The sequence below is a fragment of the Podarcis raffonei genome, chromosome 16 (genome assembly GCF_027172205.1).
Source record: "Podarcis raffonei isolate rPodRaf1 chromosome 16, rPodRaf1.pri, whole genome shotgun sequence".
In the NCBI taxonomy this organism is placed as follows: Eukaryota; Metazoa; Chordata; class Lepidosauria; order Squamata; family Lacertidae; genus Podarcis; species Podarcis raffonei.
In genome coordinates this window covers 27282708-27306533 of record NC_070617.1, presented here as the reverse complement: position 1 = coordinate 27306533, position 23826 = coordinate 27282708, and the positions used below count along the sequence as shown (strand labels likewise).

At 46.9% G+C, this 23826-nt stretch overlaps 1 protein-coding gene across 4 annotated transcripts; it reads right to left on the bottom strand.

The window, feature by feature from the left end:
• Positions 1–2174: 2174 nt before the first annotated feature.
• Positions 2175–23169, bottom strand: SMPD4 (sphingomyelin phosphodiesterase 4). 4 transcript variants are annotated; one of them, XM_053368353.1, is made up of 20 exons: positions 23052–23169; positions 21553–21636; positions 21197–21283; positions 20611–20753; positions 20429–20504; positions 19935–20043; positions 19181–19233; positions 18375–18529; positions 17910–18042; positions 17164–17235; positions 13563–13652; positions 10895–11040; positions 9245–9335; positions 8464–8567; positions 7795–7958; positions 7094–7302; positions 6511–6744; positions 4439–4570; positions 3554–3682; positions 2175–2746 (listed from the first exon to the last, which is right to left on the bottom strand). In XM_053368353.1, the coding sequence occupies exons 2-20, from the start codon at positions 21625–21627 to the stop codon at positions 2420–2422; spliced, it is 2529 nt and encodes an 842-aa protein (XP_053224328.1). In that variant the 5' UTR covers positions 21628–21636; positions 23052–23169; the 3' UTR covers positions 2175–2419. The 4 variants fall into 4 exon arrangements, with proteins under 4 accessions (XP_053224328.1, XP_053224329.1, XP_053224331.1 ...); XM_053368354.1 differs by having other exon boundaries at positions 23036–23056; XM_053368356.1 differs by lacking the exon at positions 3554–3682.
• Positions 23170–23826: the final 657 nt, after the last annotated feature.

Here is a 23826-nt window from a genome sequence, read left to right as displayed (position 1 = left end):
CAGCGCCGAGGGCCTTCTGGCGGTTCCCTCTCTACAAGAAGCCAAGTTACAGGGAACCAGGCAGAGGGCCTTCTCGGCAGTGGCACCCGCCCTGTGGAACACCCTCCCACCAGATGTCAAAGAGATAAACAACTACCAAACTTTTAGAAGACATCTGAAGGCAGCCCTGTTTAGGGAAGCTTTTAATGTTTAATAGGTTATTGTATTTTAGTGTTCTGTTGGAAGCTGCCCAGAGTGGCTGGGGAAACCCAGCCAGATGGGCGGGGTATAAATAATAAATTATTATTATTATTATTATTATTATTATTATTTTATTATTTTATTATTATTCTGATTGGTTCCTATGCTCTCCAACCCACCCACCTGCACCGCAGTCTCCAAATGGCGCAGAGCACGGAGAGCAAGCGGCTGGATTGAAGACCATCTTGCAGGACCCAAGTCACCCCAAAGTTGGCCCAGTAACTTGGAATGATACCTGGGTGCCATTTGGGACTTCGCTGGATGCCATGACCCAGGGAGGGTGTCAAGAACCTACAGGGGAAACACAGCACAGCACACAAGTAGGCTAGCACATCCTCTCATGCTCTGCTTACGCAGTACATATTTAGGATACCCGAGTGCTATAACTTGGGAGCCATAACTCCTGAGGTGCATAACGCCAGACATCCGCTTGCTGAGTTGCAGCTGCAAGACCAGTTACGCCTGGCCTGAGACAAGGGTCAAGAAGGAACTGCTCTGTGGTAGAACACCTGACAGGGACAAAAGTAAGCTGTATTTCACCTGGGTCACCCAGTTTGACACACACCCACCCATGCACATTTGCATACACACACACAGGCCTGGAGCATCAATGGTGCCCCTCTGGAGGCATCACCTGGAGCAAAACAATCTGGCTAACTACGGCTCTGCGTGACTTAAGCATTTGTCCATGCACATCCCTAGCCAATGGAGATCATGCGTGTGTGTTTGCAACAGTTGTACAAATGCTTTGTGCATCCTTTGTTCCACACTTGCTCCTTTCTGGAATTATCCTGCAGATGCCTCTAATGCTGCGGCTTAGAATAAACTTTTTACCTTTCAACCCATTGACTCTCCATAGGCTGGGGGAGGGACAGAGTTTTCGGACTTGGCTCTGGAAGCAGAGACAGCTTTACCACAAATTCATGGTGGCTAAGGCTGGCAATAGCTCCTAGACGAGAGTAGTTATTCCACCCCCCCTCTTAATATTGAAACCCAACAGGGTCATCTAATGATACTGAATGGCACCAATACATTCAAAACAGTGCACAGAAACGATGGGACTCTCACAGGATGTAGCACTGGCAGCACATTGCAACAACTTTAAAAAGAGATTACACAAATTCAGGAAGGATAACAGCTCCTAGGGATGGTGGCTATGTACTGCTTCCAGTTTGGCACAGAGTCTCTCCATTTGGTCTCAGGTAGGCTACCGCTCTGCAGACCAGCTGGTGGGGATTGCAAGGCTGTTCTGTTCAGAGGCTTCTGGTTGGTCACCGTGGGAACACAATGCTGGGCTAAATGCCTTGGTCGGATTTAGTTGACAGGCTCTTCTTACATTCGGATCACTCACCAGTTCCTCCACTTGCATAGATTCTCTCAAAGCTCTCAGCTTCCTAGGAAATCTAAATACCAGCACCTTAAATTTTACATGGCATGAGTGCTTTCCATGACTTGTTGCTGCTTTACCAGCTTGCAGAATTGTTGCCGGTAAAGTTTGGGTTGAACTGGAACCAGATGTTTGACAAAGCATTTGCATCACTACAGAGATCCACTTTCAAGGTACAAGATCTCCGTAATATTATTTGGACTTGTGAATAGGCCCCAAAACAGCAGGAAGGGAGATTGTTGACCGGATTGTTCTTAAGTAATGTATGAAAATCCAAGCAATGGGTGGACACATGGTTATCTACCTCACTGAGCACATGCTTTCAAGTGAAAGGGCACAGCCCCTTTGTGTACATGCTCTGCCTAAGCCCCATTACAATGATGGGGAGTAAAAAAAGTGTGCCAGCATATTTGTGTGAGATGCTCAAAAGCTGCCATTCACTTGACTTTTTCTAAGCCAAGCTGCTTGTTTCAGATTCATTCTCCCAAATCCCACTGCTGTACCACCCCCACCCCCCCCACCAAAATCTTCACTACAGAGCCTGCGGTTTGTTTGTTTTTTAAAAAGTTTATCAAAACAAAATTTACAGATTGACTTGGCTTTTAGAAAAGTAGAGCCTTCTGTTCACAAATCTGTTCCACTTCATTAAAAATATTTAAAGTTTTCAAACCCAAGAAAAGATGCTCAAATCAAAGTCCTGTGGCTTAATTAGCCAAAACCTACTTTCTGAGCCCCTGACCTTAGGGGAGGGGATTCCTATAGCAATGTGAATAAATGAATGAAAGTAAAATGTTAGTGTTGATGAGGCTTCCTCCTTTCAGTCAGGAGAGTCATAACTGTGGCATAGAAAAGATATCCCAGGAGGAGGAGGAAGGTACAGGTCACTGGACTGATGCAGAACCACGAGGCAATGAAGTATACCATGAGTAAAGAAAGGAGAGTCCTGTAGCTTGCCAGAAACCGAAGGCTGACTCTTGGCTGTTGAATCTGCCCCAGCCTCTGCTGGCTCAGTGGGCTGTGCCTGGCCCTTTCCACGAGGGAGGGGTTGGTGAGATGGTAGCGGCAGAAGCTGCCAAGGAAGTTCTTTTTGGCACAGAGTCTCTCCATTTGGTCTGCAAACTAAGCATGGAGAGAAAAAAGTCAATGCAAATAAGGAATGTTTGGTAAACACTTATGTCTGAATGATAAGAAATTAAGGAACAACTTCTTGATAGGTTTTGTTAAGAGGTCTTCTTGGAAAGGACCTGAATCAGTCTATTCTGCCCAACACACAAGCCCACTTTCAGCTTCAGGAATGCAGTCAAAAGGAGCTCCCTTTAATGCAGCTGTTCAGGAAAGCCAAAGGTAGAGAATAACATCTGTCATATATGTTTAAAGCTGCCAAGAGCACCAGCAATCCCCCAAGCAGAGAATGTTGGCTTTCTTGTAGTGGGACTGATACCTTTGGGGACAGAGCACATCTAGGGTCCGATCCCATTAAGGGGTGAAATTAATTCTCCAGCCTTTGACATTGGACCAGGAGATCCACTGGGAGGCTTCATCCTACATCTTCCAGGAAGATGATCACACAAAGGAGAGGACCAGCCTGGCCCCATTCATGGGCCAAAGCAGCTTGCTTCCGCCTTTACTACCAGGAAAAAGCCTCAGCTCCAATTGCTGTTAGGTCTGAGACTGAAGGGAGGGAGAGTCTGGCAGCATCCAGAAGATGAAGGGCTGTTGCTGGGTGTGTGTATAAGGGTTTATGGTGGTATATGATTACAGTGTGTTCCTTGCAAACTGCCTTGAAAAGCAACAGATTGAAATGAAAGGTGTCAATCTTCTGAACAGAAAGGAGCAGGGCAAGCATTGTGGAAAGAACACCCAGAGTGTAGAGTTTCGGACATACGGACTCAGAAGAGCAGCAAGGAGATTTTGCATAGTACTTACTCGTTCATTAATGGCTGAGGACAGCCGAAACAGCAGCCTCACAAGAGTGGTGCTTTCATAACTTCGGATGGGCTGAAGCTCAGGATCTCCCTGGTACTCCACCTCAAACCTGCGTAGGCCATTGATGATCTAGGAGAACAGTTGCACTTTTAAGTTGCACCCTTAAAAGGCTTAGAGCTTCAAGACTTTTTACAAGGCGGCAGCTCTTCAAAATTTTAAGAGCTATACAGGCTAGGTCATTGCAGACTCATTTAAGTCATAAAGGTGCTACAAGCAGAATTCAGGCAAGGTTACAGCAGCAGACCAAGACTGGCCTGCTTTTCAACCCCATTAGTTCCAACTCTTTATCAGTTTTTCTTTTTGAAGTTAATAATCAAAGATGTATTATACAGTGGTACCTCTAGTTACGAATTTAATTCGTTCCAGAGGTCCGTTCATTAGCGAAAGCACGTCTCTAGTTAAGAACAGTTTCAGGTTAACTGTTCTTAACTAGAGACGTGCTTTCGCTAATGGGGCCTCTTGCTGCTGCTGTGCTGCCAGTACACGATTTCCGTTCTCATCCTGGGGCAAAGTTCTCAACTCGAGGTAACTCTTCCAGGTTAGCGGAGTTTGTAACCTGAAGCGTTTGTAACCTGAGGCGTTTGTAACTCGAGGTACCACTGTACCTCTTAGAGGAATTCTACTAAAGAACACAAAAACTCTCTTAACACTACTGGGGTGGGGTCTGGGGGTTGGCCTAAGCCTCTAAAACCCTTCCAAGGAGTGTTGAACAAGGGTTGTTTTGGCCCTTAATCTGGACTCAAATCTTCAGCTACTCACAAGATTACTGAAAAATTAATGTTGACTGCAACCTAGCAAAACTGGCCAGGCCAGCCACCCTCTTACCTGGTACCTGCCAAGAGGTGTGAGAATCAGCCCGTCTTCACTCTCAATGCAGTCTGGAAGCTGCTTCTTCCCATTCTTATCCTGAGCTGCCCCCCAGTTCAACATCAGCTGGCTCAGCTGGGCTTCATTCAACTGGCAAACATCAATTTGAAAATTAGTTTATATAAATAAAGGTAAAGGTACCCTGCCCGTACGGGCCAGTCGTGTCCGAGTCTAGGGTTGTGCGCTCATCTCACTTAAGAGGCCGGGAGCCAGCGCTGTCCGAAGACACTTCCGGGTCACGTGGCCAGCGTGACGAAGCTGCTCTGGCGAGCCAGCACCAGCGCAGCACACGGAAACACCGTTTACCTTCCCACTATAAAGCGGTACCTATTTATCTACTTGCACTTAGGAGTGCTTTCGAACGGCTAGGCGGGCAGGAGCTGGGACCGAAAGACGGGAGCTCACCCTGCCACGGGGATTCGAACTGCCGACCATGCGATCGGCAAGTCCTAGGCACTGAGGTTTTACCCACAGCGCCACCCGCATCCCTTGTTTATATAAATACTACACACCAAAAAGGCAAGCTGACACATCTTGGCAGCTAAGTAGCCCAAACACACAGCAGCAAGTGCTGAAATCTCTCCATACAGTGTAAACCTGTTTCCGTTCTCTCTCTTATACCATCTAAGCCACTTCAAACACTTGAGGCCAGAAAGTGGCATATCAGAGATAAGGCTGTGCAGAGATGGGCAGGCTTGGGGCTTGCACCACAGGGAGGGATCAAATTCTGCCCCTCACTTTCTCTCTGAACAGTTTGAAGCTTAATAATAATTTTATTATCTGTGCCCCGCCCATCTGACTGGGTTGCCCCAACCACTTCTTAGGATAGCAAAGCAGCCAACTCTGAGAAGTAAAGAGAGCTGTGAGCCTTCCAGGCATGGAGACAAGATGCCTCGAAGGCCATCACAAAAAAACATACTTTCATCATTTTCAAAGAAGGGCTGCTCTATGAACACTCACTTTCTCAAAAGCTTGCCTCTCAAGCAATCTGCAGTTGCTACACAGAAAAAAGGCAAAATGTACAAAAGGGAAATCCTTAAGTCACCTGCTGTCTCCTGGGCAACCCTACTGCACCAAGAAACGGGAGAGCCAGCAGGAGGGAGCTACCCAAAAACACAGGAGTTCAGTGCTGAAATCTTACTTCCAATATCCCTCTATGACTGGGTCTTAGGCAGCCAGACACATGTGTGACCCAGCCACCATGGCATGATGCCCAGAATGGTAAAGATTGTGTCATGTATGCATTGTGCCACTGTATTCTGCTCTGGTCAGACCTCACCTGGAGTACTGTGTCCAGTTCTGGGCACCACAGTTCAAGAAGGACACTGACAAACTGGAACGTGTCCAGAGGAGGGCAACCAAAATGGTCAAAGGCCTGGAAACGATGCCTTATGAGGAACGGCTAAGGGAGCTGGGCATGTTTAGCCTGGAGAAGAGGAGGTTAAGGGGTGATATGATAGCCATGTTCAAATATATAAAAGGATGTCACATAGAGGAGGGAGAAAGGTTGTTTTCTGCTGCTCCAGAGAAGCGGACACGGAGCAATGGATCCAAACTGCAGGAAAGAAGATTCCACCTAAACATTAGGAAGAACTTCCTGACAGTAAGAGCTGTTCGACAGTGGAATTTGCTGCCAAGGAGTGTGGTGGAGTCTCCTTCTTTGGAGGTCTTTAAGCAGAGGCTTGACAACCATATGTCAGGAGTGCTCTGATGGTGTTTCCTGCTTGGCAGGGGGTTGGACTCGATGGCCCTTGTGGTCTCTTCCAACTCTATGATTCTATGATTCTATGACTTACTTCCTGTTGCTCCTCGGCATAGCAGCCTGAAGGTTCAGGGTGCGCTGTTTGTGTATACCAATATAAATGGAGGGAGAATGAAAAGACTTGACTTTGGTTCCCCTTCCCCCGCCCCCAATCCCATTCTCATGAGGGAATACAGCCCTTGACCCTGCAAAGGTCACCCATCCACAAATTAATCAGACCATCCTGCATTGCAAATAAACATAATTGGGATATATTTTGTTGCCATACCCGAAATATCTGACAAAAGTATTCCAGGGCCTTCTCCAAGTATTCATCTGTCTTTTTAATGCTGTCTTGCCCCATTTCGTCCAAGTCATTGCCTGTGTAGGAGCCATTCAAGTCAGCTGAACCAAAGCGGAACCAGGAAAGAAAGGAATGGCTAGTTGTGGCCTCCACAGAGTGGTCTGATATGGATTTGGCTGTCTGCTGGGCCTGGCCGATGAGCTGGGACAATCGTAGCACCTGATGAAAGACAGCAAGGCAAGCAACTAAGGCAGAGGTCCCAGGAATATAAAGCTTGCCCTGACCAAGCAAGCAAGTGGCAGAGAAAGCATTGTGGGAAACAAGAGTCTTAAGAGATCTGAGACAAACCACACCTCAGAATAAGTGCTGGTGGTTCTAGACTTCTGGTTTGCAAATCAATGGAAGTCGCTATGGTGCAGTAAGGGAAGGCTCAATTTGCAGAGGTCCTGTCAGGAAGAATCTCCGCTCTTTCAAACCTCCCAATTAAGCAACTTGTTAGACTTGGCACCTGCAAGGCTACCAAGGCACACCTCCCAAAATGTCACAAGAACCACAAGTGGCAGCTTACCAGGCTCCTGACTTCCGGCCCAAACATCTGCTTGTACTGGAAGTCCTGTCCTTCAAGCCCGTAGACATGGCTCTTCACCTTAAACGAAGCATCTGTGATGGTCGGAGCTCGGGATGACAGGAAGCTCCCTCCAAGAGACGAAGGGCTAATGAAGAGGCGGTGCTGGCGGTGAGGAAGGGCAAGGTCTGTTTCCAGAAAGAGCTGCTCTCCTGCAACGGGAGGGTGGGAAGCAACTCCTTTTACATGATTGCCCCTATGCAATCTGCTGCAAGGTTACTGTTAGCACCTTGAATTGACAGCCCCAAAGGACCACTGATCTTATGACCACTGATCAGCTGCCCTCAGGACGTAAAGGTGTCAGCCGACATGATGCGATATAGCAGCCTTCCGCAGCCCCATTGTACACTGTGGTTGTATAACGCTGGGGCTGGAGTCTAAACAACGCAGAGCACTCCAGGTTGAGGAAGGTTGCCATGCAGGATTTGGGCTTGGGAGACTCTAAGCTTCTATTCTCACTGGGTCAGTGGCAGTGGCTCTCACACCAGAAGCTTTTTGGAAGGGATTTAGACAAGCAACCAAGCCAACCAGATTTCTCACCTCGTCCACCCTGATGGCTTTTCCTGTTTGCCAAAGGGAAAAGCAACAGGCAGGTTGCTGAGGCAGACAGAAAGGGGGCAGGTTTTTCATGCTCTCTGTTTTACCTTTCTGAATCATTTCTGCAAGGTTGGGCTGAGCGAAAACTTTGGCCACCCTGAAGACCATCAGGGCATTCTTGGGGCTGACCAAGTCGGTGCGGAGAGCTCGGTTCAGGAAGCTGACAAAGAGCTTGGTGTACATCAACAAGTTCTCCTGAACAAAAGAGGCCCTTTTAAGAGAACACAAAGAGACATATTACATAGCCAGCAAGAGGACTGCCCTTTCCCTGCCACTGAGTAAGGTGGGCCTGCAAGATTATGCTGTAAGCACCTCCAAATTGGGAGAATGTGCATCCAAGCAGGCAAGAATTTAAGGAGATGAGGCTTAGGAAGCCTCCTCACTTTGGTGACAGGTTCTCTTCTTACTTCCATGACAATGACCTTCACTAACAAGGGCAGAGCAGGAATCGGGGACAAGTCTGATACAGCAAAGCTTCTCCACGTGGCACCCACAACCACTGCAGTCACCCACAAGTCAAAACAGGGACACAAGTGGCCACCAGTGGCAAAGGGTCACTGCCCAGATCCGACCTTTTGTATTCCAAAGCATTTGGAGGGGCACCAGGTTGGGGAAGGCTGGCCTGGAACCATCATACACGGCTCTCAACCTGCTTACTGCAGGAACTGGTGAGTTTTCCCTCCATCTGCAGTGACTCAGACCATCCTAACACTCACCATTTCTCTGGCACGCTGCGAGGCAGGGACGACTCGGCACTTGGAAGGGGCTTCTCAGGCGCATATCTCCAAGGCTGCAAGTAGCTCAGCCACATCTCCAGTACCTGCGACAAGAAGTTTAGTTTTTCATTACAGTTGGTTTCACTGAAGAGTTGTGTTCAGCAACTAGTTCCCCTGAACTTGTGGACTTTGTGAAGATTAGGATCAGCAGCTTTGTCCTACTGGCTTTCCCAACACTCAACACATACAGAGATGACAGAGTCAGAAGTGGAAACTCTGTGGTGGCGGTGATGAGCGGCTCTTTCGGCTAGCACAAAAAGGCTTCCTTGTCAATCTGTGCCGACTTACCTATGCTATCCATGCAGCCCTTAGCACTTGGGATGAGGTGCAGGTGCAAAACAGTTTTGAAACCAGGGTTGGCCTTTTTATAAAAGCAACAACAGACAAATTCCAGGTGATGCTTATCCACTGGGATGCCAGCCCAGACACCTATTGGCTTTCTAAGCCTTTGGCAAAAAGATCGTGGTATTTTCATGCTTTTTCCTTTGCTTTATGAGGTCTAGAAACTTGATCCCGCTTTTTAAAAAAAGACCACATTCCCAAAATTTACAAGAATAAGCCACTCTGCATCAGAGGTCACAATCTGCAAATCATGCTGCACTCACATGTTTGATGATCACATTGAATGGAAAAAATATATAAATCTGAATGCTGGAAAAAATTGGCCCTAGCACTCTCCTCTGTTTAGCACAGTCCACACAAAACAGCACGTTCAACTTACAGCTCTGAATGAAGCATCCAAGGGCCAGTGACCAAAGCAGTGCTGCAGAAATATGTAGAGTTTTTGCTGAACAAACCGGGGAATCACAATCCTGCAAACACAAGAGAGGTCCCCCCAAGATAAGCAAAGCAGGAGGCAAGAATAACATTTGGGTATGGAAACATGGGGTCACGAAGAGTCGGACACGACTAAACGACTAAACAACAACAACCACAATGGAAACAGAGAGGCTTCTTCAGCTCAACGCACCATACAGGAGATGTCAACTCTATGCATGCTTGTGTGTTTTAAAAGGAGTCTGTGAAATTTGCTTAGTTTCTTGGTTTATTCCAGAGAGGGAATCTGTGATTTTTATTCCATTCTCTTCTTCAGGGAACAGAGATAGGATTCATGGAACAGAAAAATCATGAGAGCTGGGGGGGGGGGGCACTAGGGGCGCATTGGAAGATGGCTGACAATAACATCTCTCCGGCCCACACGAGGTAATTAAGAGGCTGTTATGGGAGTAGGCAGCCTCCCTTGTTGCCCCAAGGATATGGGGAACACTGCCCTTGCCTGCTGTGCCCATAAATCACCCCCAGATGCGAAAGAAGGGGGTGAGGGCACTAGGCAGAATGCCCTTGTGTGGACTCCGGTTCTCCTGGATGCTGTCCCTGATCACGCCACTAGCTGCAGCAATTTGTAATAATTAATTCGGAAGAAGCAAATGCACATATTTCAAGTGAAGAAGGGGAGTGAAGACTGCTAACTGAAGGGACCTCTGTGATAGAAGAGCGACGGGTTGGAGCAGCAGGAATATTTCATGGAGAAGACACATCAAAGGCTGGGTATGTCGGCAGCGGGACTGGATGGAGGGGGGGAAAACTTTTTTTTCTTTTCTTCTATGTGATTAACCAAGAACCCCTCCTCATACTGGATCCGTCGGCTAACTGACCTAAGCAGGATGTTTAAGGACTGTGTGGAAATGAACTTTAACCAAAAGTATGTTTTATGGAGATTGAGTAAAGAATAAGAGCTTTTGGAGTGACGCAGCAATAAAAACAGTCGCCATCTTGCCAGGCTTTGTTGAAGGATTTACAACCGGGAGGAGGAATGGATTTGTTTTCGGACTGCATTCCTGGTGAACCTCCTCAGAGGTTGGAGAAAGGCGACAGATTTGTGAAGATTAACGACGTTAAGACTGTTTTTATTTATGGAAGTGATGATATACGGAAACCGTCTGAATATGGTTCTTGGATGAATAAAAATATCCACACAGGATTACAACTTGTTTTAACCCGCTTTGGAGAGCATCAGAGGTCACAAAGAGAAAGGAAAAATATATGAGAATAACAAGAGGAGATGTGGAAAACAATAAGAAAGGACTGGACAGTATTGTGAACATCATATGGACAGATTTGTGGACATTAAAGCAGAAGCAAGAAGATGATTGGATCCCCTTCGGAACTTGAAATATGGGTACCCCCAACTAATATTTAAAATTCGGCTTTGTAATTTGGAATTTATGTAATTTGGTTTGATTTGATGTGATTGGTCGGTTAATAATTTTTTTTTTTAAAAAAAAGAAAAATCATGAGAACTGGCCCTCTCCTGCACGTTTACTCCTTGATGCACAGGGTGCTGACCTGAACAAGCCTAGAAGAAACCTACCTCTTGAATTCCTCCAGTGGGCTGGCAGTGTGGGAATGCCCAGAAGGAGAAACAGGATCCGGCTTCAGGCTGTTGCTGAAAGCATGGAGGTGCTTCACGAGTAGCCGGATGACCAGGACGTGCTCCTCCGTCGGCTTAAACGACTCCTGGATCGGAAGCAGAAGCAAGAGGAAGAGGAGTAGGAGAAGAGGGAAAAGGAGTATGTCCTCTCCCTGCCAGAAAGGAAGGCCAGGAGGGAGGAGGGGGTGGAGAGAAAGGGCGAAGAAAGCTGAAGCGCTACAGAGCAGAGCAAAGAGGTGTCCGCAGACCCTTTAGTTTAGTTCCTGGCCAACCAAATTGCAGAAGGGAAGTGTGTCCCACACTTCCATCCTGAGTGTAGGAAGGTAATTTCGCCTACTGCTGAGAAGAGCGTGAGCAACTCATTCCAGTACAGTTCTGACTAAGTTGCCCAGGGCTGTTCACAAAGTGGCTCAAACTACTTTGCCTTCCTGACCACACTCAGGGCATCCGCTGCCACTGCTCACCTCGTAGAAAGCACAAGCACAACATCCACCCACCAGCCAAATGTTGCCAGTGAAGCTTTGCAATCACGGGATAAGAGAAAGGATCCCCTAGTGGACTGAGGAAAGGTTAAGGAACAGGAAGCAGAGACTGGGAACGAATTAAGACAGTTCTCCCAATGGTGGAATGAAAGAAACAGGGTCCCCAAAGGAGGACAGGTACTTTTTAACTTGTTCATAAAACACCTATGGAGTTTAGGGGTAAGTAGTGAGGAAGCAAGGTTTGTTTGTGATACCGAATTGTTCAGGGTGGTTAAAACAAAAAGGAATCATTAGGAGCTCCAAAATGATATCTCCAAAATAGGTGAATGGGCAGTTGGATGACAAGTGCATTTCAATGTAAGCAGCATTAAGTGATGCACATGTCGGGGTTAAAAACCACACACCCCAATTCCACCAATAAGCTCATGAAGTCTGAACTGGCAGTGACATACTATGCACTTCCCCTTTGCTGCTCCACCTTAGGCAGCAAAATGCCTTGGAATAGCCCTGCCAATTGTGGCTGGACTTCCGACTTCCGTCAGCCCCAGTCACAATGGCAAATGACGGGAGTTGCAGGATATATTGCGAAGGCTAAATGTTTTCCCCTCCTGCAGTGAAGGGAAAACCACTTTGCTATGCTTAAACTGAGAATCCCAGCTGATCCAAGATTTTTCTCCCCTCTCAAAATATTTGGTATGACTGAGGACAAGGTGTAGCCATGCCTTTATTACCTTATTATTATTACATTGAACCCTGAGGTGTAGAACACTTTTTCTGGTTGCTCCTTTCTGGGGCCCACCACAATTCCGGTGAAGAGGCCCATTTTATAGGAGGAAGTGGGATGGGAGTTAATGAACCAAAAATCTCACCTTTGGGGAGGAGATTCACAAGGTGATCCCAACACCGCAAACTCCTAATAATTCCCAGCATCTAAGATGATGCTGTAACCACTTTTTAAATCATGAAGACGAGAAAGCTGCTCTTGAAAATAATATAAAGGCAGGATCTTCACGGCTGAACACCACACACAATGCCTTTTTGACTGGCTCCCGTCACCACCAAGGAATTGAAGGGATGAAGTAAAACAAAGAACCAATCCCAGCAGCCATGATCTGTGCATGCACATTTTCATTACGATCTGCAAACATGCAATCCCCCAAATGAGTCCTTTCAAGCTGTCTATGGGGTTTTTAGCCCTGTGCAGCTGCTCTTAACTGGAAGCGGATTATGATGATGTCTGTATGTGTTTTTATTAAAAAGACACCCACATACACACTTAATCAAGGCAGGACTAATGCTGTCCCCAAGCTCCTCTTTCATCGACAGGAGCAAGGTGAGAAAGCAGCACACAGCCCAGTTAGCAAAGCAAACGTCTGTGGCAAAGGGGTGCTCCAAACCTCTCCTTTCATCAAGACTTGCAAGCAGACCCCGGTGCTCTTCCTAATCCAGGGATGGGCAGCATCTATAACCCTCCAGATATTGCCGAGATTCCCAGCAGTCCATGTGGCCAATGGTCAGGGAGGATGGACCTGGTAGGTAGTCTGGAGGTTCTCCACAGGTTCCCCATCAGTTCTAAGCTAGGCTGGGCCTTAAAAGCCTTCATCTCTTCTCTGCAGTTATCACCCAATGGAGTTAAGAGAGTAGAAGCTGCTAGCTAAATGGCTTTTGCGCTCAAGCTCGTGACCAGCTGATCTAACTGGACATGCTCCTTTCCTAGCAATGCTGTGGCAGCTTCTGACACACTCAAAGTCACCAGACTCTGGCAACTCCATAGAAAGGAGAAGCCCGATACATTTACCCCTCCTTTTGTGGGTGGAGCATTGCAGGAGGTTGTTGCTGCCTAGGGTAAGGAAGTGGGAGAATGAGCGAGCGTTGGGAAAATCCATCACCTGGACTTGGCATTGTTTTCTGTGCCCCCTGGGAAATAATAGGCCCACAGGAACAGGCCCACGTCACTCTCAAAATCCTCTTTACAACAGCAGCCCCACAGAATGTACTTTTCCACACCCCCAATGTCTGCCTACACCACACCGCAAACTGCAGGAAGGATCTTTTCTTTTTAATTTTTAGACAAATAAAATGAAATGGCGGGGAGGGAGAAAGAAAGAAAAGAAAACTGAAAATACTTGGTATGTGTGGAGGGCCTGGAAGCTGGATTGGGCAGGATTACTGCGGTGGGCACTGGAGATACTGAGCCGGTATTGGAGAACCTCCAGCTGAGAGACAGAACACAAAAGGAGGGGGGCAGGAGGGGTTGAAGAGGCAAACACAAAAATGGAAAGAAACAGGAAAAAAACAACCAGTGAGAATGAGCCCAGGAAGAAGGGGGGGACAAGGAAAAAAACAAAAAGCAAAACCCAAGAATGAGTCACAAATGAATGACAAACGCAGCCAATGTGAAGAGGGACACACAACAGCAGCAACACATCCTTGGCGCAAAATAGCCTCAAGCAAAGTCTGACCCCCCTTTTCTCATGTTGCACAAACATTTTCAGGCTGCAAGCTCTTCTCTGGAACCCAAACGCCAAGGTGTTTTGGCAGCGAGGGACAGGAGAGAGGTATTAGGCAGAAAGGGCTGGGGGCGCCTGAATTGTGGGCTTATCAGAAGTGTTTGGCTCAAAATGGCAAAACTGGAGAAAAGCTGGGACTTCTCTCTATCCAGCAAGGCAGTTCTTACACACATTTTGGCTCCTGGAACTGTGGAGGTGGTTCGAGACTTTGCAGCAACAGTTAGAATTTAACGTCAGCAAATGGATTCTGGGAAACCCAAGTCACAGTTATGAGTATCAAGATTTACCAGGACTTTTCCAATCAGCTTTTGCATAGTGTTTGTGGCCTTCTGTGTGTGTGTCCACAAACAAACGCCACTGGGCCCTGGCAAAGCAGCCACACAAGGAGTCCTGCACCTGCACCTTGTGCTGGGTGTGCGCTAATCTGATCAAGGGTACACCAGGCCAGGCCAAGCCAAAGAAGAGGCAAAGCAGCTGCAGGTGAGGATGCAATGAATCAAGGGCACGTAGCCTGGTAAACAAACACCAAGGATTTCAAGCCACTGGGAGCAAAGGCTCCAATGCAAACATTCACTCTGCCTGCACTGCGGAATATGCAACTGTGGGCCTGGAACTCAGGGTTCCGTATGAAAACATTAAGAGAAAATATTCAAGTCAGCCTCCAAAGCTGATCAGTTGGGGGAGGGTGGAGAGAGGGAAGGCCGTTTTTGCCACATGAGAGTGAGAGCCAAAACAAAGTGTATGTATGCAGCCCCAAGACTGTATACATGGCAAATCTGGATCTAAGTAGGCTGATCCCCAGGACTCTGGCCCTGGACTCTCAAATTTAGAAATGCAGCGCACTAGCAGCTGGTGCTAGAAACTGTCACAGATATTAAAATATGGGATGCAAACAGAATACACACAACCAACAATGATGCCTTGAGCCTCCCTCCCTGCAACAGCATGTGGAGAAACACAAACAGGATGGCAAGTGAGCATGAGACTGGGGGAGGAAAGGAAAGACGGGCATTTTCGAGGAAAGAAGAAGTGGAGTTAACTGTATACAATGTCATGCACACTCAGAAAAACTTTGCTGAGAACTGCCAAGCATACGGGCTTCAGCAGATGACAGGTGCTGTTGATTAACATATGACTGTTTGGGGCTGGTGGCTTTACTTTTTAAGTGATTTTACTCACATATATTCCCAAGACTTTAGGGTGAAGGATGTGTGTATGTGTGTGTCTAGAAATGCAGTAAAATTATGTAAGAGCTGATGCCACCACATTCAGAAAGGAAAGTGTAACGTTTTCAGTTCAAATCCTAACTAAAGCAAGCCCTCAGTCCCCACCCCACCGCTGGCAATACAAGGGTGTTTTTATTTACTTGCAACATTTTTACACCACCAATGGAAGAAAAAGTTATCTGGGTGGAATACAGAAAGGAAAATGCAAAGCATAGCACATAAAATCAGAAACAAATTTTAAAATACCACCAGAATAAAACCTGCGATAAAGAAACCAAGTACCACAAAGGAGTAAAACTTGGGTTTAAAAAGGAAACTGGAAATCCTGGAAAAACAGAAAGTTCTTCACCTAGTTCTGACAAGCCTGCATTTCAGGGGACATGTGAGCATCTCTTTCCCAAGAGAGCATTCAGTGACTGGAGAGCCACCATCATAGAGGTCCTTTCTTGCATAACTAACTGCATCCCCATTTTGGCCACCTGGGAGAAGAAGAGCTCAGCATCCCACAGCCAGGCTCTCCTGAGATCCAGGCACACCAGCAGAAACATCCACCTAAAGCCTCTGGAATACGAATCCATTCACCTCCAGGTCTCCCCACACTTGCAGAGCAGAAAGTCCACACCTCAATGGGAAATGATCCAACCACAACAAGAGGAAAGATGTTGATTCTCTTACACTCAAGACTACCATCCCTCTGTCTGATCAAGGGTGTGTCCTGCTGATATCCATGTTGGGGCGAAGATATGCTGGGGCAGCCCCCATGGCTGCCACGAAGTCCTGAACTACCACGGAAGTTGAAACTATCCCAATACGAAATCAGAGATGGTCTCTATCAACTCAGGCAGGGAGGTGGGTGGGTGGTGTACCAGAAGAATCCCCAATCTGCCCCAGGTTCTCTATGCAAGAGATTCCAGATTAGCATTAGAGTAATACTAAACCATGGGTAGGCAAACTAAGGCCAGGGGCCGGATCCGGCACAATCGCCTTTTAAATCCGGTCTGTGGATGGTCCGGGAATCAGCGTGTTTTTACAGGAGTAGAATGTGCCCTTTTATTTAAAATGCATCTCCGGGTTATTTGTGGGGCCTGCCTGGTGCTTTTACATGAAGTAGAATGTGTGCTTTTATTTAAAATGCATCTCTGGGTTATTTGTGGGGCATAGGAATTTGTTCATATTTTTTTCCAAAATATAGTCCGGACCCCCACAAGGTCTGAGGGACAGTGGACCGGCCCCCTGCTGAAAAACTTTGCTGACCCCTGACCTACTGAGTTCTTGCAACAACCACAGTAAACATTATCAAGTTCAACATAAATTCCTCAAGCAAAAAAGGCTAAGGTTTAGGGATGACCCTTTACAGCTCCCAGCCTGCAGGCAGAGAACCTTCACCCACAGAGGTCCACCGATGCTTAAATACCATCTGATATTCAGTGAAGTATGATATTTGGTATACTGATTTGCTGTTGTTATTTCATTCTGCAACTCTGTATTGCTCCCCCCTTTTTTCCTTGTTACTTATCTGTTTTTTCAGTGTCTTCATGTTTTTGTAAACAACAAAAATTCAATAAAAAGTTGCACTGGAGAGCAATGTTTGCCTTTCCCTAGCATCATAATTAGGGCCTGCCAAAGACTGCCTACCAAATTCATGTCTTTCCTCTCAGGCAGTTTTAACTATTTCTAACTCGAACAACACAGACATTCCAAGACATGCAATGCTCACAGCCTGCATCTGCGGGAATCGAGCTTCCCTCAGCTTTGACATAAAGCAAAGCCATTCTCCATTGACTGGAACTCCTCTCTCGAGTGCTGATGTATCAAAGAAACCCACTTCAACCCCAGCTTGCTTTTATTTAAGTGCCAACAGCCCCTCCTCACTCAGCAGCTCTTGTCATTAAGCAGAGAACAGAGCTAGGCAGCAGCAGCAGTTGCATTTCCCTGCAGTCCCTCAAACTGGCAGGCCAGCAAGCAAGAGATGGCCAAGCTCAGGCCCTTACCTTGATGTGAGGGGACTGCATTTTCTGGTACATGTCCAGGGAGTAATGATGGAGCCACATTTCAACAAAAACCTAGGAAGAGAAGAACTTGTTCACCTGCCTGAATAGGACCAAAGAACCTACTACAGCAGTAGCCAGAGCCGGCCTTTGGAGTGATTTCTGCTCCTGGGGTCTGGTCTGAAGCTGTTTCAAGACATAGCTCAGTGTTGGATGTGGCAAGTTCAAGAAACCAAGTGGTCAGGTACGTTTGTGCTAGCTGACTTGTTCCCCCCCCCCCCAGATTAGGGATCTCCAGAGCTTGAGATTCTGAGGCAGGGGCAGGGAAACAGCAGAAAGGTACTAAAAGGCACGTAACTGCAATGAAGGCCTACCCCTAAAACCCTTTTTGATTACTTGAACCCCTCAGAAAAAACAATTTAATCAGATACACCTCTGTAACTTTCCAGATATTGTTGGATTCTAACTCCCAGCAGCCCACATGTCCAAAGGGGATGGAGATGGGGAGTTGTAACCCAGCAACACTTGGGAGGGAGACAGGCTCCCCCTCTCCTACAGGCAAAGCAAACGCTTCTTTTTCTTAAAGGTGTGTTTCCCCAGTTCCCCAGGCCCCACCCAGAAGTAGGCCTGGTATTCTAAAATTGCCTGTCCCCCACCCTGCTGAGCTAAAGCAATATCCCCGAAGAGCTTGCAGCAACAGCCAGGCAGAGCAGCCGCCACACCACAGCCTCCTTCCCTCCCGGGCACACCTGAAGCATGGTTTCCGATCTCCAGATCTCCTGGGAAGCAGGGTCTGCATTCACCGAAGTCTGGTGAGCAACATGTCTTTTTAGAAGGCTTGTTGGATGCATCCCGTAGGAGCTGAACGACATTGCAGGAGATCTAGATGGGAAGAGAAAGAAAAGACACAAGTTAAAAAAACCCCCAAAAGGGTCACCCAAACAGGATAGTAGTCAGGGTTGGGCCTAAGGACAAAGTGGAGCAGGGGAAAATCTGCACCATGGCCTCCATCAGTGTAGAACAGCATTTTTTATTTTTTCCCCCTCCCCAAAATTGGGTTTAGTCTCCATTTTGGATGGAAATTTAGAATTCAGCTACTCAAAGCTTCATTGCAAGAGCAGAGTTATACTGTTGGCTGGGATATAGAGATGACTCCTGCTACTATCTTTGTACACCATGAACCTGTAATCTGGAAAACTAGGACAAGTACTGACCGGGGAGCAGGTGATGGGACGGCCCCTCCTGCATCGGAAGAGGAGGGGGGTGGAAGAACAATCCCTTCTGTGGGCAGGAACCACTTCAAGTACCGATCCACTAGGACAAAGTAAGCACTGTTGGACATGCTGATATGATAGGCCGTGGAGATGTTCTGAAACACAGAGGAGAGAGAGAGAATCCCAAGTCATTCCTCTTGTGGTATCAACTCAAATAGAAAACTTTATGGGTAAGCCTAAAAAATTCAAGCTACTCAAAAGCATAATTTTCTATCTATCACACTATGCCCGGCTCCTCTTCTGTTTTCCTCTGGAGGAGCAGTCCTCTATGACGGTAGCTCCCACCAACAGCCTGGCATGGTCCATGCCGATTTTACCACCCTCTCTGCCGTTTTGTCAGAAACCAGCCTGGTACACAACATGCTACAGTGAGAGTTCAACAACAGAGGCAATGAGGACCTGCTAGGAAGGGGCAATTCTGCAGGGCTCAGCCCCCCTATCCCCACTTGTTTAGCAACCCTACACCCCTGCCACTCTCTTCTTAGTGCAAAGCATTCAGGTGACAAGCTGAAACGGTTAAGCACACTTTAGTGCCAAGGGAAAGACCGACAGGCAGAGTATTTCAAGCACTTTAAGAAGCTATTTATACAAATATTGACTTTACACCACCAAACAAGTGTGGAGGGGAGGGTGGGTTAACAAGGGATAAACCACAAGAGACACGGAACTATGCTGCAACTTCTCATCTCATTTGCATAGCAAACAGTAGGCAATGCATTGAAAGAAGCAGCTGCCTTTTTCTTTACCTTCGGTGTAATCAGGCTTAATGCAAAGTAGAACATGTAATATTCAAAGGGATCTGGCAGCAGAGTCAAGGATAAAGTCCAACAGAAAACATGAAGAAGCATCAAGTCTTGGCCATTCAAGACCATCCAACGAAGTGTCTATAGTCAGTGTTTTATTCTATTCTCAGGATTTGGGTGTGAAGGTGGGAGTGCCCCTTCTTGTTAAACACCTTATCAACATGGCAAGACACTTAAACATGCACCTAAAACAGAAGGAAAAACATCTAAGGGAGAAATCCAAGATAGACGCTGAGAAAGATCAGAGTTTGCAGGCTGCAGCCATGCAAAGAACCAAAATGACTTCCCTCCACAATAGTGGGGAAACTGGTGGGAGTGTAACAATCCGCTTGTTCCCCAGGCTTCTAAGAGCTGGCAGAGCATGGGCTTTCCATGCAATTTATCTTCACCTGGAGGAGCCACTCATATGCAATCGCCTTGGAGCAGCTTGTGTGGCAAGCAGTTTTGAAAAGTTTGGGTGGAATGTGCAGCTGCTGGCCCCTTCTCATGTAATTTGGGAGAGGGAACACAACTTCCATCCAGGGCCTTGCTAAGCGGAGGGCAAAGAAATCAACCTGGAAAGCTGCAAGAATCAGAATGGTCTCCCTCTCACCACCAACTGTTTGGCATCACTGAACTACTGCATGATTTGTGCACCACCCCAAACATATACACAACATGAAGAGAAACCATTCTGGGCTTATTGTCCAAAGGATACTAAGGGCCAAGTTCAAGCTCAGGCCTCCAGATGGAGGAAACTGGACTTTGTTGTGGTACAAAGAACATTCTGGTAAAATCCGCTCTTGTATTGAGGCTTTCACTGGGCCCTGAAAAGAACAATGGCATAATTAAGACACAAAATACAGACCTTATGACTGAAACAGCCCTTAAGGTGTACAAACATTTGCCCCCCTGAGATCTGGGGTGTGGAATGCCAATAACCACTTCTGGAGCCCTAAACCTCCCCCTTCTGCTCTGTTGTAGCTCAAGAGTTTAAGGCTTCAGCTCCCACTGCTCAGCAAGCTGAGGAACAGGCAGAATCTGTGCGCCGCAGAGAGCGGAAAAGGTTTCAAACTTACCATTTTAATCTCAACATGTTCATATGAAATCAGTGGGACTTCCATATAAAGGATTAGGAACTTAAACTGCCTATTTTATCCTGGATTCAAAGTGGTAGTGTGGATCTTATCACCTCCTTTCCCAGATACTTACAGGAAGGTAGGAGACAGAGAAATCGTATCTGTACTCTTCAGCTTGGAGCTTGTAAACCAACTTCATCATTGGGCCTCTACCAAAAAAAGTCAGCAAGAGAGAAAACATTCAGAAGGATAGGGGGTAACCCTTGGAACCACATCAGAGCTCTTCCCACCGCCCTCCTGAATAAAGAGGTTTACCCAGCATCAAGAAAGTCCAAGGCAATGTTGTACTCAGCAGGGTTTGCCCTTCCCTGTAAACAACGCAGGTTCCAACCTAAAATAATGCCATCTAAGCTGCCAAAGATGCTCTCCACCAGCCAGGGAAAGATGGCATGAAGTTCCTTCCAAGGGAAGAGAAACAGAAAAGCTCAAAACAAAGATATACATTGTTTGACTCAAAGGCTTCCCAGGGGCTCCAAACCACAGAAGGCATTTTCTGTCTAGAAACCAATCTGTGCCAAATTTACTATTCCCAGGAGACCCAAGACTGACAGTTAGTGGAAATACTGGACAAAACCTGACAAGCAGACTTCAGCAAAATGGAAGTGAATCCCTCAAGTCAGTTCCTCTCTATTTCAGTTTGTCAATTTGATTTGTAGTTGTGTCTGCATTTACATGTGAGGTTGCTCTGGGTTCTTTCATGTTTTCTCTCCATTAGGCAGGAGTGAACAAGGCAGTCTGCCCTACCCTGACAGCATATATATTTTATCAGAGAAGGTCAATACATTCCAAAGCAGAACAACAAGGAAATATTATAGGCCTGAACAAGTAATGAGCCTTCTACCTTGGCAGGAAAATCTTCAATGACAGTCACAAGATCATGGCACCTCTGGGCGAAAGGCTTGTTCAGACAGTCAGCCTTTAAGCTATCCTGTTTTAAACAGAAGAGAAAATAAATCTACCTCAGACAAAGCAAAGAACCCTTGATCAGTCACTTGTGAGCAGGTCATTCCCAACCTGATCAAATTGAGATGTGAAGAACCCAGGCCCTGGTCTACCCACAATACTGATATGAGTTTGCCAAGAACCAGCAGGAGGAGCCCCTTTCCCAGGTCTCCACCCTTCCAATATGCAAAAGCAGCTCTGAAACTCAAGGCAAAACAGCACAGAGATCAACTGCTGTGAAACCCTCTTACTTACCAAGAGGTAACTGTGCTGAGGAAAGTGATGGGCAGTCATCTCCGTGCCTCGGATATGGCCAAATGGTGGTGTCATTTCAGCAAGCTGCCAAGAGGAGAGAAAGAAAGGCCTCAAACTGGGACCTCAGCCTTGTTGGTTGATACCATTTATTATATGCTGCATAGCTGGAGATGCCTCAGCCTCCTGACCTGAATGTTATCACCAGCTCTGCTCCTGGATGTAACTGGGTGTGTGTGAGAGAGAAGAGTGCTCTGGGGTGGCTCAAACAGTGATGCCATCAAAGCCCCTCCTGTGAGGATTCTGACTGCCAACAAGTTACCCTGTCTGAAAGGAAGAGTGTGTGGCAGGCACTGCCCTGGATGTTGCCACCTGCACTTGGATCTGACAAGGTGGGCAGCGTTTGAGACGGCCATTGTTCTAGGTGCGTTTTGTGACAAGGAATTTCATTAGCGTGAGCAGCTTCCAAGGTCTGGGCACAGTACTGCACCTATGATTTCAGATTAAAACTGCAGTGGAAGGAAAGGAGGGCCTTTCTCTACCTCCCCACTTCCAGCCACTCTCTGAAGACTGGAGAAAATACCCTCGTAAGAATACTGGTGGGGGGGGAGCATGGCTCTGGGTTTGTTTGTTTTTTGCAGTCTTCAGATGAGGACTAGAGCATGTGAAAAATGAACATAAGATTTCAGCTGCAGTTCATTCATTTGCAGCTTTGTATTGTTATTTTTGGAAAAGCACTTAAATATTCTGTTGTTGCACTCGTAACCTAGGTTTAAGGTGCTGTTTAGCTCCTAGCTTTCATAAATCAGTTTCTAACACTGGAGGCGGGGTGCTTCACAAGAGTGGCTACTTTTTAGCGAAAGCAAGGCAGCCTGAAGCACCACTAGTGGTGGCTGCAGTTTTTAAAACCTTGTGCTTGAGCCTGCCTCTCCCCACCTTCTCCCTCACATTCCTTTTCCCTCGTATGGTATGTCTGGGGTGTGTGTATATAGTATATATATGTGTGTATGTATATGTATATGTGTGTGTGTGTGTGTGTGTGTGTGTGTGTGTGTGTGTATGTACTGTATTAAGAAGCTGCTTGCTGGCAATATATATATATATTGCAAGCAAGCAGCTTCTTAACGCAGTACTGATTTTTGTAAGCTGCTCTGATGGCATTCATGTCCTAGCCCTTAAGCCAAAAAAATGCAAACAGCAGCATATAAATATCTCAAGTAAGCAAACACCACTTTCGAAAGACTTTCTGCCGTTTAGCCGCCGCCTTAGGCGCGGAGAGGCCTCCAGGGCGCGAAGCCCGCCAGGAGGGAGGCGGTGAGGCTGCTCAGCCTGCGCCGACCGAAGGGACTTGAGCCTCTCTGGGCCACGGCGGGACTTTCTCCCGAGTAACCCTAACCAGAAGAAGAGGCAGCTCAGGGCCTGCCTCGCATGGCTTTTGTGACAACGTGCCGGGCCTCTCCTCCGCCTCCTCAACGAGGCCACCCACCGCCGCCGCCGCTCACCTCCTCCCGCCTCCGGCATTTCAATCCCACCGCCTCTCCGCTCTGTCCGCCGCCAGGCAGTGCGCAGGTGAAACGCGTCACCAACGCCCCAGCACGCCCCTCCCCTTAGGGACTACCGCCGCGGGTGCACTAAAGTGACGCAGCGCGACAGACCCGAGCGCCGGGAACGAGCTCCTAGACTTCTTACAGGGTAGAGTGGCACGCGCAACGCCTAGTTTCCGGGTCGGAACTGTCCCCGCCCCCTGTCTCTTTTCGCTCTGCTCCTCTTATCAGTTTCACACAGACAGTCCAAGAGGCAACTAGATCTATTGAAGGTGCCCAAGCATCAGCACGTAGCCTGAAGGAATAGGTGGCAAAATTTGCAAAGGGGAAAAAAAAGGATTCTGAAACTGAACCTTTTAAGAGATTTAAATTCTTAACATCAGATTTAAATTTTAACATCACAAATTCACAAGATGGTTCAAAATGATTTTTTTAAAGAGATATTTATTAAAGTTTCCAATTTTTTATGCAAACAAAAAACAAACAAAAAACTAAAAAAACACACATATAGTTCATAATACATACTTTTCCATAACATATTTCTCTGACCTCCTCATACCTCCCCTTCTTGTATTCCATTTCAAATTATTTGTTCAGCAAATCCTTAACTTAAAGCATTACAGCTTATAATAACACCTTGTTTTCTATCCAATCCTTTTTTTCATATTCCTTTATATCATTACAGCTAGAAACCAGATGGTTCAAAATGATTTGTGCTGTCTGTCTTGATCCT